The 19,799-nt window shown below is 38.7% G+C and overlaps 1 protein-coding gene across 2 annotated transcripts in view; it reads right to left on the bottom strand.

Moving 5' to 3' along the window:
* LOC127842364 (GATOR complex protein NPRL3-like) overlaps positions 1 to 19,799 on the bottom strand; it is a 69,243-nt gene that overhangs the window by 20,398 nt on the left and 29,046 nt on the right. For both annotated transcript variants that reach the window (XM_052371826.1, XM_052371827.1), the window contains 4 exons: positions 15,878 to 15,984; positions 14,949 to 15,078; positions 9,194 to 9,425; positions 5,073 to 5,307 (listed from right to left, as the gene is read on the bottom strand). In XM_052371826.1, coding sequence (XP_052227786.1) covers positions 5,073 to 5,307; positions 9,194 to 9,425; positions 14,949 to 15,078; positions 15,878 to 15,984 — 704 coding nt within the window. The remainder of the gene's footprint in view (positions 1 to 5,072; positions 5,308 to 9,193; positions 9,426 to 14,948; positions 15,079 to 15,877; positions 15,985 to 19,799) is intronic.

Below are 19,799 nucleotides of genomic sequence, written 5' to 3'. Positions count from 1 at the left end.
GCTGTGTGACAAGTTTAATGCATAATTTAACCTTTTTGCTACAAACCAATAAAAAAAATGGCTATGCCAATTTTTGGTAAAGCAGATAATGACCGGTAACGGCAAAGGGTTAGTAAATAAACTTATTTTTTGTATATCCTCTTGCATCCCTATTTAAAATTTTGTAATCCTTTCTTGCTCATAAGCAAAGTGAAAATGGCTACATTCAACCAGCATAAAATTAGAACAGCCTGTAAGTAACTAATGAAGCCTTCAAAACTTGAACCTAGTAAGAAAAGTCTTAAATTTAATTTGTATTCTGAGGATCAACAAGAGTGTCAAAGTGCGTATCTGAGTGGTAGTGGGTTAAAAGGTGGAACTTATAACTTGCATAGCTGACCCCTTACGAGTGTAGGACATTAGCCCTCTGGGATATTAGCCCCTAGGACATTAGACTTTGGACATTAGCCCCCTCGGACAGTTGCCTCTAATGACATAAGCCCCTACCTATTTTTACATTCATTTTTTAGGTATTTAATTTAATCTTTTTTTTAATTAATGGAAATAATGGGTTATTTAAAAACAAGAGGGCCATGATGGCCCTGAATCGCTCACCTGACTAACCTTGCTTCATGAACTTAAATTTTATTAGACCCATATACAATCCCAAGCCAAAGTTCATTAATTAATACATTCTGACAAAATTTCATTAAGACGTGATGAAAACTGTGACCTCTTTCATCTACACAAGGTTTTACTAGAATTTGCCCGGTGACCTAATTTTTGACCCCAGATGACCCATATACGATCCAAAATCAGATATTATCAAGATAAACATTCTGACCATATTTCATTAAGATCATATGAAAACTATGACCTCTATTGTCTTCACAAAGTTTTTCTATGATTTGACCTAGTTTTTGACCCCAGATGACCCTAATACAATCCCAACCCAGATTTCATCAAGATTAATATGCTGGTCAAATTTCATAAAGATTTAATGAAAACTGTGACCTCTACTGTCTACAAAAGTTTGTTTTTTTAATCTGACCTAATTTTTGACCCTAAATGACCCAAAGTCAATCCCAATCCAGATTTTAACAAGACAAACATTCTGACTATATTTCAATAAAATCTGATGAAAACTGTGACCTCTATAGTCTACACAAGGTTTTTCTATTATTTGACCTAGTGCCTAGTTGCTGACCCCAGATGACCCAAATACAATCCAAACAGGGCTCCTCTTGCCCAAAACTTTCTGTGGCCAACATTTTAGCCAAATGGAATTTTGAGTAGCCAAATTTTAGAAACTGTAGCCAAAATTTTTGCAAAGCATTTGCAGGGGTCAAAGTTGGATATTTTGAAAATCCTGAACTTAAAGCTGGGGGCCAGGGGGCCGCAGGGCCCTAGGTGGGTCCAGGGAACAAGGGGGCCAGAGGCCCCCAGAAGCTCCTGGATTCGCCACATTTAAAGGGTGCCTGAACCTGTTCTGGTGATTCTATTTTCTTAAAAAAACAACAAACACATATATTTAAAAATCTTCATGTATTTGATAAAGAACACAAAGTTAGTCAAAAGGCAATTCATTCGCATGCACCCTCTGTCTGGCATGGACTCGACTGCAGGTGTTGCTTTTGAAGAACCAGATAAAACCTGTAACAGTGGTTACAAATTATATTTTTCACACATACTTTAAAAAAGTCAATAATACATGTTTAATTAATGCAGAATCAAATGTCACCATTTATATTCACAGAATCATGCTGCCAGAAGCCTCCACATACAACTAAGAAAATTGGGTATGGTGGCTTCTGCTAAACAGTTAAAATTGAAAATTTCAGCATGGGTTCCCCTAGTTTTTATCCCAATCGTTGTTTGAATGCTAAATAATTGTATCCTGGTGTGACCCAAATTTGACGATGTAACGGTTACATGAAGCAATATTTAGCAAATAATTTAAGAAATAATGAATGTTTAATAGCACAAAATAATAATTTTAAACTCGGCTGTATTACTTTGAAATGATTCCAAGACAATAAACATCCATTTAATCGATAAAAATAGAACATCGTCGAATTAAGGTGTCGGCGAATTTGGATTACGGTAGGTTGCCCATATTTGTTTTACAAAAAGTAAAAAAAAACATTTCTTGCTGCTGGGCTCATATGTTGGGGACAATAAAACATTTTATTTAACTTAAAAAGACCTGTCCCAGTCAGCAAAAATGGCGTATTTGATCGTATTTTCAATTACTGTTAAAATTATTTTCCTGATTTATGCTTTATTCAAAGGTCAAAATGTTTTAAAAGCTCACAATCAATGAATCGTACGTTATTAATAAAAAAAAATTGGCAAATTTGCTAAATCTATCTTGCCGATTTTTGATGCAAAACAACATAAACAGTAAACTTTAGCAACAGAAAATACGACCAAATTCGGGGTGTTAGTTTAAAAAAATAAAAACCCTACCTGGTTGGTCTTGATGGTTCTTATATTCTTTATGTGATAAGGGCCCTCTGCGTGGAGACGCAATGCCTTCTTCCCACAAGACTGATAATTCAGGGTTTTCTTACAAACTTCTCAAACCGCTTTTCTACAAGCTTCCACTTTTCTCAACCAGTTCACTACCCGCCCGTAGACTACAGCGGGGAATGGCCACCCATTATAAACTGTACGCTGAAGTTTCTTTAGCTACCAACAGGCAAGTATCTCGTTGCCATTTTTCTCAACTTAAGTCTAAACACAGCTTCCCATTCGGCATCAAATATACGCAAAAAGTACTCAAATTGATTTAAATCGGCAGCAATCTTTAATCTTTAATCAGATGTAATTGTTTATTTAATCCTCTACGATGTACGATTTGTTTTCACATCAGTAATTTGTCTCGATGACCGGTGTTAATGCCGACTGCGTATGAATTTTTCAGGTCAATAACACGGCGATGTATTGATGCACAGTCTACAGCTGAAAGCGGTTAATATCTGGGACGGCATGTCAGGAAAAAAATCAATACCGATAATTCGCATTGTTCATTAATTAAGCAATGATTAATAACACTTATCCTTTATGGATTTTCATGAAAGAAAAACCATAATAAAGAAAATTTTATTCTCTTTAATCTGATATATAAACAAGTTTGGAAAGAATTGGATGAACAATTTGGACTTTATTGCATAAACACCATTTTCTCAATTCAAGGGGAGGTAATTCTGTACTTCATGGACCAATAATGCTCATTTTGTGTAGGGTTCGTGTCCTCATTGATATAAAGACACTGTACAAATTTGGAAAGGATCGGACAAAAAAAGTGGAAGATTTTTGAAAGTTTTCACAAAATAGGCAAAAACGAATAAACATGCAAAGTTCAACGAGCTCCTGCAGCCATGTTTTTTGACGAATCAAATTTCTTTGAACAACTTTTTCAGGGGAGCCTTCAAAGGTCATCCCTGTGAAATTTTTTGAAAATCTGATGAGCGGTTTCTGACAAGAAGATTTTTAAGGTTTTTACCATATATGGTCATGGGTGCCATCTTGGTTATGTGATCAAATTTTTTTTAACAATTCTTTTGTCCCATGACCTAGGGATGCTCCACGTGAAATTTAGTTGAAATTGGCTCAATGGTTTAGTAGAAGAAGATGTTTACAAATTGTTTACAGACAGACGGACGGACGGACGCCGGACGCTGAGTGATCACAATAGCTCATCCCGAGCTATCGCTCAGGTGAGCTAAAAACAGCAACAACAACACAATATGTTTCTTCTGTATCTAATTGTATGGTAATTTTAGACTTCTGGATGGTTTCAGATAGCAAAATGTTTGCAAAAAAAGAAAAAAATAGTAACGAAATTGTAAAAAAAACACTAAAATGTATGTGTGTGGTACAAGCTATACATTGTTTGTATTTACATATGAAATTAAAAAAAGAGAATAAAAATGCTTACTTTGAAAAAAGTTTTGGACGTTTTCAAACACCTAGGGGCTAATGTCCTAGCGTGCACATTTTTGAAGGGGCTTTTGTCCTAAGGGCTTTTGTCCTAGAGGCTAATGTCCTAGGGGCTAATGTCCTAGAGGGCTAATGTCTGTACCCCACCCCTTACACAGTGTGACACACAGAAAAATAAAAGGTGGAATTATCTAGGTACAGGGCTTCTTACTGTCCCTGTACTGTGTAAACTGTGTCAGTGAATGAAGAGAGTAAACTGTAATTTAAAGGGTGGATTATGAAAGCCAGGATGGTGAAAACACTAACAAATAATCAATTTTTGGTAGAATATCATGGTGTTATTGGTCAGTATTTCTTAGGTCTCACAAAAAGTAAAAGTATTTTCTGCCATTTTTATATACAAGTAAAACGATGGAAATATCAGATCTGCAAAATATATACTTAACACATATTTTAGATGAAACCTTTTTATTTTAGATTGATTTTATCAAAAAAACTCTTGAGTGACTAAACCTGGGACCTCCTCATCCCTTGGCGAACACAATACCCGCTATGCAACCACAACATCAAACTTACAAATTGTTAAACCAATGTATTTATGCCTTTGTATATGACAACATGAAAATCAACAAAAATCGATTTTACATTCTCTGTAATAAACACATATTTTTAGATATTGAAAGACTGATGTCATAAAAGGGGCTTTAGTCACCAGGAAATAACGAGCATTATTATTGAAACCATAAATGTGATTGTTTGTATTGCAATAAAAATGACATTATCAAGATCGATGACAATAAGCACTTATCCTAACTATTCAATTAAAACATAAGCTTTCTACAGCTCTCTTGCATGAGCGGTTTAAAGGAAATGTCAAGTGTCAGTTAAGTAAACAGTATAATGTATTCCCCTCTGTGTAATATCTGGATTCATCTAGAATGCAAAACAGACACAGGGCATGTGCCTGTATTAGGATAGATATTAAAGTTTGTCATGCCTAAAGTAAATTAGTCTTAATTTTTTTATAAATTGAAAATAAATATTTGTTGCAAACTTAAATTCTTAGATCTTTTTTATTAAAAAATTAACAAAGGTTAATGTGCAGGGAATAATAATGGTTTCAGAGTACTAGTATATGTACTCCTTACCTTGTAAACATCCTCAAATCGTCAAGATTCTTGGCGGCAGGTACCCGCAAAATGCATTCCTTTTCTTCGACAGACAAGTCAGAGCACACTGATTCCTGTATCAGCCAATAAGCCTTTGAATCGCCCGACTTGGGCATCGTGACTCCCTCGCCCGTGAATTCAGTCGAAGGGCTCTTGGACATCTGTGCAATCAGCATACCGGGCGTGCTCAGCGTTATGCTTTCATCGCTGGTTACTAAATAAAATATAATAAGCAATTATAACAAAAAACAAGAGGGCCTGAAAGGCCCAAAGTCGCTCACCTGAGATAACAAGATATTATTGGGACAAATCTTCTGACCAAGTTTCATGAAGATCGGAAAATAAATGTGGCCTCTAGAGTCAGTGTTAACAAGGTTTTAGTATAGCCAAATAAGGAAAAATGCCCCGCCCCCTGGAAGCCATGTTTTTCAACCAACCGGCATCATTTTTGAACTCGTCCAAGATATTATCGGGATAAATCTTCTGGCCAAGTTTCATGAAGATTGGACAATAAACGTGGCCTCTAGAGTGTTAACAAGATTTTAATATAGCCAAATATAGCCATATAAGGAAAAAAGCCCCGCCTCTTGGCAGCTATGTTTTTCAAGCAAAGGTTACCATTTTCAAACTCATCCAAGATATCATTGGGACAAATCTTCTGACCAACTTTCATGAAGATCGAAAAAAAAAGTGGCCTCTAGAGTGTTAACACTTTTGTCCTAGTAAACTGACTGAACTCAATTAGAACTATCTTACATGTAGGATTCGAACTGTCATATGATGGGATGATCTATACATGTAGGGCTCGAACTATCGCTCTTGGCGGTCAAACGGGTGTTGAACAGGCCACAAACTGCTGTTGACTGGGGTTGAGATACAAAAAAGCTTCTAGAAAAAACAATTTTGACAGGTTGATGGAGAGTTTTGTTTACTTGCTGAGACCATCACGTTTTTCTAGAACATGACCGTTTATACAGCATTTATATAAGAATTAGTATAAAAGCGGGGTATTTTTTAACAAACTTCGAGCCATTTTGATAGCAACTCGCACAGTGAACATCCCAATTTAACAGCTTCATGGGACAGTACAGGAGAGACGGACAGTTACTTTTGAGACGAACTATATTTGTGATTGGAGTATCTTGATTATGTCTTGTCTTCCATATTGTTGCAATTTTTTAATAAGAATAATATACGATCATTTAACCAGGAATAAAAATTGATATATTTTAGAAAAAGACTTGTTTCAATAATCTTGCTAACTGATGAGTAGTGAAACGAATCTGGGACATTTGAGTCAAATAATAAATAAAATTACACAACGCAAACCTTCGAGCATCATTATATTCACATCAGGGTAGAAGTGTCACAAAAGTGAACAAGGTTTTACTATAGCCATATAAGGAAAAATGCCCCACCCCCTGGCGGCTATGTTTTTCAACCAACCTGCATTATTTTCAAACCCGTCCAAGATATTATTGGGATGAATCTTCTGACTAAGTTTCATGAAGATTGGACAATAAATGTGGCCTCTAGAGTGTAAACAAGATTTTACTATAGCCATATAAAGCCATATAAGGAAAAATGCCCCGCTCCTTGGCAGCCATGTTTTTAAGCAAAGGTTACCATTTCTGAACTCATCCAAGATATCATTGCGACAAATCTTCTGACCAAATTTCATGAAGATTGGACAATAAATGTGGCCTCTAGAGAGTGAACAAGGCAAGAGGTCGCACAACGGACGACGGACAACGCACGACAGACAAAAGGCGATCACAAAAGCTCACCATGAGCACGTTGTGCTCAGGTGAGCTAAAAATAACATATATGTTCGGTATATTTTATTTTACTAGTACTTTCTTTTCGTATAAAAGTTTAAACATATGAGCCGCCCTCAGGGTAAACAGGGCTTAATGCATGTGTCTTAAGTGTTGTCCCCAATTAGCCTGTGCAGTCCCCACAGACTAATCAAGGACAACATTTGCGGGTTTTTTGTTGCTAAAATGATTAGCCTCTGCAGACTGCATATGCTAATCTGGGACGACAGTTTTTGCTTATGCATTAAGCCCCGTTTTCCCAGAGCAAGGCTTGTATATTTCTGTTATGACTGTTATGCTTTTCTATCTCTAGTTCCTAAAATACAAATTACTTAAATAAGAGTGGAACAATATCTAAGTACTCATTCTTAGTTACATGACTTCAAATATATGTGTCTGTATCCCAAAGCCAAATTGTGTCTTCAGACTTTTTATATATTGTTCAGCCCATGGAAACCAAGCTGAAATGTGTGCCACTTTGACTCCCCGCCCTCAAAATGCATTACTTTCTAATGATGTAATTAGAGGTCATAGTGGTGTAGTAGGATGTACTATGAGACAAATTACATCTGAGCAGTGCTATGTGAAAAGGGAGTTCAATGGTTTAATGCATGTGCGTAAAGTATTTTACCAGATAAGCATGTGCAGTCCACACTCACAGGCTAATCAGGAACGAAGCTTTCCGCAAAAACTTGATTTTTGCTAAGAAGAGACTTTCTTGAAACAAACAATATCATAAAAGCTGGAACGGCTATTTACACACATGCATTAAACCCCCTTTTCACAGAGAACAGCCCATTTCATGTTACAAGTGTGATCTTGACCTTTGACATGTTGACCTTAATATTGATAGTAGACCGTTGACATGTATACCTAAATATTGATAGTTGACCTTTGACATATTGACCTCAATATTGATAGTTGACCTTTGACATGTTGACCTCAATATTGATAGTTGACCTTTGACATGTTGACCTCAACATTGATTGTTGACCTTTGACATGTTGACCTCAATATTGATAGTTAATCTTTGACATGTTGACCTCAATATTGATAGCTGACCTTTGACATGTAGACCTCAATATTGATAGTTGATCTTTGACATGTTGACCTCAATATTGATAGTTTACCTTTGACATGTTGACCTCAATATTGATAGACATCTTCCTGTACTCCAAAGTTACATGTACCTGCATCGCAATTTGGATGATCATAGGCAAAAAAGTGTCAACATATCATCAAAAAACAAAAAGGTCTACCGACCAATAATGGAATCATCTGACAATCTGACCAACCGATGCAAAGCATATACCCTTCTGCGTAGATGGGTATGGGTGTGGTTGTCATAAACATGATTTCTTAATTAGCTTTCTTTCAAACTGACCAAAGTTTATAGGTTACTAGACACAGCTATTAACAGTTCTGAGATAGCATGGCGAAACATGTCCTGATGATCTTTCTAAAAAATGATGCAGTAATCAAGACTTTGAGAGTGCTCGAATGGCAACTGAAGACAACGGAAGATACAACAACTTCACACTCAACTCTATATGGAAGATACAACAACTTCACACTCAACTCTACATGTATATCTCATTTAGCCTCATACAGGGGAAACTTGGCTTAACCATTCCCACTCAGAAGCAAAGTGAAAGTGGCTAAGTGCAAACAGCATAAAACCAGAACAACCTGCGAGTAAAACCTGCGAGTAACTCGCAGTCTGTTCAGTTTTTATGCTGTTTACTGCTCATCAGTATCTTAGGATTTGAAATGAAGCATTTAAAACTTGAATCTAGTAAGGACGGTCTTAAATTGAATCTAACTTTCTAAGGGACTACAAACTAAACAAGACATGTTTTTGTCAAAAACACAATGCCCCCTAATGTGCCGCTTTGAAGCCATATATTTGACCTTTGACCTTGAAGGATGACCTTGACCTTTCACCACTCAAAATGTGCAGCTCCATGAGATACACATGCATGCCAAATATCAACTTCCTATCTTCAATAATGCAAAAGTTATGACCAAGGTTAAAGTTAAGGCAGGCAGGCAGGCAGGCAGACAGACAGACAGACAGACAAACAAAAAGACAGACAGGCAGACAGGCCAAAAACAATATAGCCCCGATCATTCGATCCAGGGGCATACAAATAAGTATCTAAGTGGTAAAGGGTTAATACACGTGCATTAAAAATTGTCTCAAATCTGGGATGGCACTTAATGCACATGCATAAAGCCCAGTTTGCCCATAGAAAGCCTCACATAAACTCTAAATCACTGTACCAGAAGCCGCATCAGACAGGCTAGGAGATCTTTGGAGGCCTGACTCGAAGATGCCCACATATTCCTCATGTTGCCTGAAAGGCAACCTTGGGGTGCTGCTGCTTCTGCTCCCTTCGCTCATCTTGTGTCTGTGACCTTGACCCTGCACAGGGGGCACAAAGAACACGTAGGTGTGTAGCTGGGTCAGCAGCTGGTGCTTCAACATCCACACAACTATCTGCACCATGAGCTCCTGTGAACACATCCAAGCATATAGGCCTTGGTCAGAGAAAACTGGGCTTAATGCATGTGCGTAAAGTGTTATCCCAGATTAGCCTGTGCAGTCTAATCTAGTCTAATCACAAGCTAATCAAGGACAACATTATCCGCAAAAACTGGATTTTTGATCAAAAGAGACTTCATATAAACCAGGGGACAAAAATATTTATAAATTGCACTCGTCCTGCAGGACAAGTGCATTAAAATTTTCACTCGTCCTGCAAACACATGCACTTGTCCTTCAAATATGTGTGAAAGAAAGATTGCAAAGGACTGATATGACTAGCAATGTTTCCTATATCACTGCTAAAATGCTGCTTACTTAGTTATTCGTGCCAGCTGATCACAGAAGAAATGTTAACTTACTTTATTTATGAGGAACACAAAATAAATAAATGAAGACAAATTTGTTTTTTCCTTTTTCTAATGCTTGCGTGCTTTCCATTTCGGATGGTTGAACATCGCTCGTGCCCCCTTTAAAGAACGCTCGTATGTCAGACATATTTCATATGAAATTCAGACTGGTTTAAAACCGAACTTCGCAGTAAAATAATTCTTTAAAAAAATCAATACTTACAGTGAATGAAGTCAGATGGTTCCCTGTCAACATGGACGCGCAAAGTTTACACCAAAAAGCCAATATTTACTCGGGACACAGTCTCGCATAACAACGCTGTATGAAATTTTCAATTACGATTTCTGGTTCATTATCGTTCTACTTTCAGAATAGATATGCTTTAAGAAATGATTTTATTTAATGAAAAAGAGTCTTACTGGTCAGAAAATATATATTTTAACATCAGTTTTTTTTCACTCGTCCTGTAGGACGAGAGCTTTAGGGAAATTCACTCGTCCTTTCAAGAATTCACTCGTCAATACGAGCGGACGAGTGGAATTTTTGTCCCCTGATATAAACATACATTTAATAAAGGCCGAAAGTGTCGTCCCTGATTCGCCTGTGTTGACTGCACAGGCTAATCTGGGATGAGACTTTAGGCACATGCATTAAGCCCAATTGTTCAGCTTGGTCAGAAGCTGGTAGCTTAATTGCATAAAAAGCCTAAGGCTAAATTTAAATGCTCTCAAGTCCGTTTCCTGGGACTAGAACAAGTACTTGGTGTCTCTGGGGGAGATATAAAGAGCGCTCCAACAGTGATGATCGAACCCGTAAGGGTGTCAAGGTATATCGTAATAGCCTCCCCTCGGTACGGTTCACGATACGCCTCCGAGTCCGTACAGTAAAAAATATGGAAGCATTTTGTGTTATCAGTAAGAAAGTGGCAGGCGTTTATTTTGTATAAACATTTGCTTTATATCACAACTTCAGTCGCTACGAATTTCCTAAGCAGGAGCTGTAATTTTGTGATTCCGCTGAGAATTTCGCAAAATCTTTGAAATCATTAAAATTAAATTTCAACCACTCAAAAATGTACTGTGTCGCCTACGTCACGAAACAAGGTGCAATATTTGACTGGTTCTACGAATTGCGCTTGGAAATTTTTGACTAGTCGGTAAACACGTTTTATTTTTAACTTTAATAATCTATCGAAGTAAAAGAAACATAAAGCAGTCCATATTTTTCATATTTAATCAAAGTTTTAGATTTGTAAATAATAATAACTAATTGTCAATTCGTGTACTTTCATGGCATTATATGGTATTTTGTATATTCTATGACACATAAGTAGAGGTCTTCAAATAAAATTGAAAAATGGTTTTAAATGGTTTGCATGTTGTTTCCATTTGACGATACGTATCGCGATACGTATTGTATCGTACACACTGTAGGCGATACATATTGTATCGTACGGTGAGCGTATGGTGACACCCTTACGAACCCGTGACTTCCTGGGTTAATTAGACACCATATCTACTACACCACGGGGACCTCCAAAATAGTGAAAATATTGGGGAGTATGGATGATAAATAACTCGAAACTCCCATCAGTGGTTAATTTTTAACACTGCTGGTATAAGTCAAAGCAATAATGAGCAATCCCAAATCCTTAAATTGGGTGAATGGCACGCAGTTTAGTCATTAGATAAAGTATTGATGAAAAATCCAAGAAATCCCCTCAGTAGTTGCTTCCCCGTTGCAGGTTATTAATATAATAAACACTGCTGTCATAAGTAAATGAATTGATGATCATCAATCCAAAGATTCACTCAGTGTTTACATCTTCCTTAAGTTAATGGAAAACATAAACATAAATAAAAGCATTAATTATCAATCCAAACAAGAGCTGTGTTTGTGAAACACAATGCCCCCTACTGTGCTCATTTGAAACCATATATTTGACCTTTGACCTTGAAGGATGACCTTGACCTTAACCATTAACCACTCAAAATGTGCAGCTCCATGAAATACACATGCATTCCCAATATCAAGTTGCTATCTTCAATTTTGCAAAAGTTATGACCAAGGTGTCTGGACAGACACTCACACATACAATGACAGACAGGCCAAAAACAATATACCTCCGATCATTCAATCCGGGGGCATAAAAAGTCAACTCAGTGTTTACTGCCTCTGTAAATAAATGGTTAACGCTTCTGACAGAAATCAAAGCATTGATGATCAATCTTCAAATTCCCCTCAATACTGACCTCCCGTGTCATTTATTGGTGAACACAGCTGTCAACATTAAAAGCCATGGTTCAAACAGAATTCTCAAACCTAAATTCAAGCACTTTTCAAGGACTTTTCAAGGCCAAATTTTCATTTTCAAGGCCAAGAACCGTAGGTTAGTTTCCTTAAAAAAGTGCATTTTCAAGCAAGTTTAACACAGTAAATATCATTTATTTGCTCAAACAAATTTAACTTATTCCACAATAACTCATACATGTTATTTCTAGTTATTACATACATGTTATCCATCCTTAACTCAATGAGTCTCACATACAGTTTGTCAACCAGTTCCCGATAATCAGCAGTTCCGATTAATTTGTATTTAATTTTCCATAATGCCCCAATAAAAACAAAATGATAAGTGTCTAAGGTATACATTAGGTAAAGGAATAAATTAACAAAGTTTTAGCAAGAAATCTTTTGTAAATAGCTTACAGGATGGAAAAATGCAGCAAAAAGTTAACCGGAACTGATTGAATGAGTTATGTTTTGAAATGTGCATATGGATATAGAAGGCTTTATTATTTTCAAATAAGTTTTTTGCTGATTGAAAACAAATGCTATGACAATGTTTTGAAATACTAATTCTGTAAGCTGAATGATTTTTAATTATTTTCCTAAGGTTGAACTTTAATTGGCTATTTATGACAAAAAACTGCATATGCCGTCTGACCTAACCTGTTATCATACAAAATAAATATTACCCTTAATTTTTACATCTTCTCACATTGACACTAAATCCCGAAAAAATTATTGTGGTAAAAAGAATAAACGTTTTTGCCGGGCGATTCTAAACTGGTGTACTGACTGTATGTATTTACTTTTTAAAGTTATTACAAACAAACACATTGCTTCTCAATTTCATGTTTTCTTTGTGGGTTTCCCCTTTCTCGTGGCTTTTCAAAGCGCTTTCCCCCATCCCCTGACATCAACGGTCTTCATACAGACCCGACAATGTGCTTTTTGAATGTCATTTGTTTTCTGTACCCAGGAATATTAAGTTAACCACCCTGGTTTGAAATGACACATCCCCATTGCTGCGTTTTCACTCGCGAAAATTGATCACAATGGAGAGCCTCTGACGTATACACATAATCTGTGACGTGTACACATAACGTTTCGTACTCAATAGTGTACGAAACTTATATATTTCGTACTCAACTTTTTGCGCGAAGGAATTTATGATAATTTTCGTAATATTTCCCTTAAGAACGATTTAAGATTATAATTAAAGCGATGATACATGTAATTTTGAGCAGAAATAAACATTTTCAAGGCTTTTTTTTACATGGAATAAGCACTTTTCAAGCACTTTTTCAAGGCCAACCTTTGTTCAAGGGCTTTTCAAGCCTAGGACTCGTTTTCAAGCACTTTTCAAGCCTTGTGCGAACCCTGAAAGCATTGATGATCAGTCCTAAAATTCCTCTTAGCGATCCTTGTAACCTATATATCATGCTTTTCTGACTAGTTCTTATTCAACACAGTGTGTAATAACCATTCTGCACGCCCACCACTGGTAAAACAGAACATAGCAACAAAAAGTACTGTGTTGTCTTTTTATAGCCCAAATAAATAAAAGTTACCTCCCCAATAGGTAAGTATCATCCTATTTATTTAGCTAATGGGCTAATTTTTAACACTGCCTTTCCAAGAAAATGCTTTCCAGAACAAGAGGAATTTAAGATTTTACTTTTCTGTCGTAAGCATTACTCATAGTACATTTTAACATCTTGGACACATTGGAACATACTTCTGCCAGTATCTAAACATTGCCCTACTTAAAGCAAAGGTAGAACAAGATGTGTTTGTGAAACACAATGTCCCCCTATATGACGTTTGACCTTGTAGGATGACATTGACCTTGTGAAGGATGACCTTGACCTTGACCTTTCACCACTCAAAATGTGCAGCTCCATGAGATACACATGCATGCCAAATATCAAGTTGCTATCTTCAATATTGCAAAAGTATTCATAAAATGAGCGATTTTGGCCACATATATTTGACCTCTGACCTTGAAGGATGACCTTGACCTTGACCTTTCACCACTCAAAATGTGCAGCTTCATGAGATACACATGCATGCCAAATATGAAGTTGCTATCTTCAATGTAGCAAAAGTTATTGCAAAATGTTAAAGTTGGCGCAAACAGACAGACAGACCAACGGACCAACAGACCAACAAACAGACTGGGCAAAAACAATATGTCCCCCACTACTATAGTGGGGGACATAAAAAAGATCGCCAGAAAAAAGATTTAATGACTTGAATACGCACACAAGTGATGTTGCAAGGCCTGTAATCAAAACCAGTTATCATCAGATGTCATGGCCAGAAATCTGCCAACTGAGGCAGTATGGTTTGAATAAATGTAACTCAATTGCTAGCCTTTATTTGAACAGTCTCCAGTTTGATGATACAAGTATATGAGTCACGCTCTGTGAAAATGTGCATTAAGTGTTGTCCCAGATTAGCCTGTGCATTCCACACAGGCTTATCAGGAAAGAAACTGTCCACTTTTATGGAATTTTTTGTTCAAAGAAATAATTTTCTTAACAAAAATCCAGTTATGGCAGAAAGTGTCATCCCTAATTAGCCTGTGCAGACTGCACATGCTAATCTTTGATGACACTTTACACACATGCATTAAACCCCATTTTCCCAGAGCACAACTCAAATCCTTAAATAATCAACCTGAAGACTGTTCCTATAAACTCTAGTTGATGAGTAACAAATTCTTAAAACCAGGATGCGTAAGTTGGTAGAGCTCTGGACTTGATATAAAAATCTGTCTGAGGATTGCTGGTTCAATTACCGTATCCAGGGGTTTGATTACTAGCCTATCAACAAGGTCAATGTCAAGTTTACCGTGTCTCCATGGTTACTCAGTGGGGAGTGTGCGTCCCGTAGCTGAGTGGGGAAGGAGAACTCTGCTAGCTGGACTGGCAGGGAACACCCTGGAAATTGCTGCGTGAATTCCTCTACGAGTTTGGATGAGCTGAAAGGAAGATTAAACCTGCTGTTTGTATATGAACATGCCTTGGAAAAACAGGGCTTAATGCATTTGCATAAATTCTTTCCTAGATTAGCCTGCACTGTCCACACATGCTAATCAGAGAAAAAAATTACTGCTTTTATTTTATTTTTTGTTTCAAAGTCTCTTCTTAACAAAAATCTATTATAAGGGTAAAGTGTAGTCTCTGATTAGCCTGCGTGGACTTCACAGGCTAATATGTGACAGACACTAATGCCCAAGAGCCAGATATTTGGTCATCAAAATTAAATTTAACAATATTCTTCATAAGTTTTATTTTTTCTAACTTTCAGGTTAAATATAGTGCTGACTCACAACCTTTCAAGTAAAACATAGTGCTGACTCACCCACTTTCAAGTAAAACATAGTGCTGACTCACACACTTTCCAGTTAAATATAGTGCTGAATCACACACTTTAAAGTAAAACATAGTGCTGACTCACACACTTTTCAGTTAAATATAGTGCTGAATCACACACTTTCAAGTAAAACATAGTGCTGACTCACACACTTTCAAGTAAAACATAGTGCTGACTCACACACTTTCAAGTAAAACGTAGTGCTGACTCACACACTTTCCAGTTAAATATAGTGCTGAATCACACACTTTAAAGTTAAACATAGTTCTGATTCACACACTTTCAAGTTAAACATAGTGCTGACTCACACATTCTCAAGTTAAACAAAGTGCTTTCTCACACACTCTCAAGTTAAATATAGTGCTGAATCACACACTTTCAAGTTTAACATATTTCTGACTCACACATGTGTGTTGGCTGTCGGTGACAGGATGAAGATGTTGGTCTCACACAGTGGGTAGATGATGAAGGCCTTGGCCCAGTACACCAGGTGACACGCTAGCTGGAACACCTGTTAGGGGCAGGGAAAACAGGGGTCTGTCTTATGTATGTAATGACTCTCGTTCAGGGAAAAAACTGGGCTAAACTCATGTGCTTAAAGTGTCGTCCCAGATAACCATGCGCAGTCTGCAACACTTTGCACTTTTATGTAATTTTATGTAAATCTATTCTAAACAAAAATGCCGTTTGATCCCTGTTTAGCCTGAGCTAACGCACATGCATTCAGCCTGGTTTTCCCAGAACGAGGCTCACCCATCTGACAACCGCTGAGTCTGCACAGAGACGACACTTTCTGTGTAAAAACTAATGGTATTTATATTTAAGTCTCTTTGTGAAAATTCAGTAACAGCAGAAAGTGTCATCCCTGATAAGCCTGTGAAGATTGCAAAAGCTTATCTAGGACAACACTTTACGTACATAGGACAACACTTTACGTACATAGGACAACACTTTACGTACATAGGACAACACTTAACGTACAAAGGACAACACTTTACGTACATGCATGAATATCCAGAGCAAGGCTCTGACATCCTGTTGCTGGCCTTCATACCAACACAACTTCTACCCCCACCCCCACCACTGTATCCTCTGTTGCTGGCCTTCATACCAACACAACTTCTACCCCCACCCCCACCACCATATCCTCTGTTGCTGGCCTTCATACCAACACAACTTCTACCCCCACCCCCACCACCGTATCATCAGTTGATGGCCTTCATACCAACACAACTTCTACCCCAACCCCCACCACTGTATCCTCAGTTGATGGCCTTCATACCAACACAACTTCTACCCCCACCCCCACCACTGTATCCTCAGTTGATGGCCTTCATACCAACACAACTTCTACACCCACCCCCACCACCGTATCCTCAGTTGCTGGCCTTCATACCAACACAACTTCTACCCCCACCCCCACCACTGTATCCTCTGTTGATGGCCTTCATACCAACACAACTTCTACACCCACCCCCACCACCGTATCCTCTGTTGATGGCCTTCATACCAACACAACTTCTACCCCCACCCCCACCACCGTATCTTCAGTTGCTGGCCTTCATACCAACACAACTTCTACCCCCACCCCCACCACCGTATCCTCAGTTGATGGCCTTCATACCAACACAACTTCTACCCCCACCGCCACCACCATATCCTCTGTTGATGGCCTTCATACCAACACAACTTCTACCCCCACCCCCACCACTGTATCCTCAGTTGATGGCCTTCATACCAACACAACTTCTACACCCACCCCCACCACCGTATCCTCAGTTGATTGCCTTCATACCAACACAACTTCTACCCCCACCCCACCACTGTATCCTCAGTTGATGGCCTTCATACCAACACAACTTCTACCCCCATCCCCATCACTGTATTCTAAGTTGATGGCCTGCATACCAACACAACTTCTACCCCCACCCTCACCACTGTATTCTCAGTTGATGGCCTTCATACCAACACAACTTCTACCCCCACCCCTACCACTGTATCCTCAGTTGATGGCCTTCATACCAACACAACTTCTACCCCCACCACCACCACTGTATCCTCAGTTGATGGCCTTCATACCAACGCAACTTCTACCCCCACCCCCACCACTGTTTCCTCAGTTGATGGCCTTCATACCAACACAACTTCTACCCCCACCCCCACCACCTAATCCTCAGTTGATGGCCTTCATACCAACACAACTTCTACCCCCACCCCCACCACCGTATCCTCAGTTGATGGCCTTCATACCAACACAACTTCTACCCCCACCCCCACCACTGTATTCTCAGTTGATGGCCTTCATACCAACACAACTTCTACCCCCGCCCCACCACTGTATTCTCAGTTGATGGCCTTCATACCAACACAACTTCTTCCCCCACCCCCACCACCGTATCCTCAGTTGATGGCCTTCATACCAACACAACTTCTACCCCCACCCCCACCATTGTATTCTCAGTTGATGGCCTTCATACCAACACAACTTCTACCCCCATCGCCACCACAGTATCCTCAGTTGATGGCCTTCATACCAACACAACTTCTACCCCCACCCCCACCACCGTATCCTCAGTTGATGGCCTTCATACCTACACAACTTCTACCCCCACCCCCACCACCGTATCCTCAGTTGATGGCCTTCATACCAACACAACTTCTACCCCCACCCCCACCACTGTATCCTCAGTTGATCGCCTTCATACCAACACAACTTCTACACCCACCCCCACCACCGTATCCTCAGTTGATGGCCTTCATACCAACACAACTTCTACCCCCAACCCTAACCACCGTATCCTCAGTTGATGGCCTTCATACCTACACAACTCCTACACCCACCCTCACCACCGTATCCTCAGTTGATGGCCTTCATACCAACACAACTTCTACACCCACCCCCACCACCGTATCCTCAGTTGATGGCCTTCATACCTACACAACTTCTTCCCCCACCCCCACCACTGTATCCTCAGTTGATGGCCTTCATACCTACACAACTTCTACCCCCACCCCCACCACCGTATCCTCAGTTGATGGCCTTCATACCAACACAACTTCTACCCCCACCCCCACCACCGTATCCTCAGTTGATGGCCTTCATACCTACACAACTTCTACACCCACCCTCACCACTGTATCCTCAGTTGATGGCCTTCATACCTACACAACTTCTACCCCCACACCCACCACCGTATCCTCAGTTGATGGCCTTCATACCAACACAACTTCTACCCCCACCCCCACCACCGTATCCTCATTTGATGGCCTTCATACCAACACAACTTCTACCTCCACCCCCACCACCGTATCCTCAGTTGATGGCCTTCATACCAACACAACTTCTTCCCCCACCCCACCACTGATCCTCATTTGGCATTTTTTCATTTGTATAAAAAATCAATTTTTAGTAATAGAAGTATTTTTAGCAGATGGCGGTATTAGGTGACAAGAGCTGTTGGAGAACATTCTGGATATCATTTTTTGTTCTTGTCACATAAACAAAATGTTTGCTTGTCACAGAAGAGCCAAATAATGTAAATAATGTAAGTGAGAAAACTGGGCATAATGCATGTTCACAGGCTAATCAGGGACGACACTTTCCCCTTTTATACTTTTCATTTTAAGAAAGTCTCATCTTATCAAAAATCCAGTTTATGCTAGTAGTGTTGTCCCTGATTAGCCTGTGCGTACTGCAGAAGCTAATCTGGGACGACACTTTACGCACATGCATTAATTAATAGTATGATGATCAGATGCTCTATTGTTGGTTTCAATACACTTTAAAGATATTTTGTATAGGAAATTATCAATAACCATAGTTTTTATAACTCTTGTCTTTGATTGTCGCAGTTCACTTTTAATAATAAAATTAATAAATGGTTTCAATTTATGATAACCTGGAAGAAGCTGAGCCTATAGGGCCAAAGCATTGTAACTAGATAATAATATTGCAAATAAATAAGCGTTGCTCTGGAAAACGGGGTTTAAAGCATGAGGGTAAAGAGCCAGCGCAGATTACACTCTGCAGTCCACACAGGCTATTCAGGGATGGTGCTTCCTGCTTTAATTGTATTTTTTGTTTAAAGAACTTTTCTTATCTTACAACATATCTAGTTTAAGTAGAAAGTGTCATCCCAGAGTAGCCTGTTAAGACTTCAAAGAGCGGCATAACTAGATAATAATTGTGCAAAATAAATGGTTAAAATCATGATACCTGTAATAACCTGGAACAGGGCCAGTGCAGAGAACTAGAGAATAAATTTGCAAAATAAAGTAGCCTCGTTCTCTGTGAACATGTAAAGCAAGTGCATAAATGTTTTATCA

Source organism: Dreissena polymorpha, chromosome 8 (genome assembly GCF_020536995.1).
Source record: "Dreissena polymorpha isolate Duluth1 chromosome 8, UMN_Dpol_1.0, whole genome shotgun sequence".
Taxonomy (NCBI): domain Eukaryota; kingdom Metazoa; phylum Mollusca; class Bivalvia; order Myida; family Dreissenidae; genus Dreissena; species Dreissena polymorpha.
This window is presented reverse-complemented; position numbering and strand designations above follow the sequence as displayed.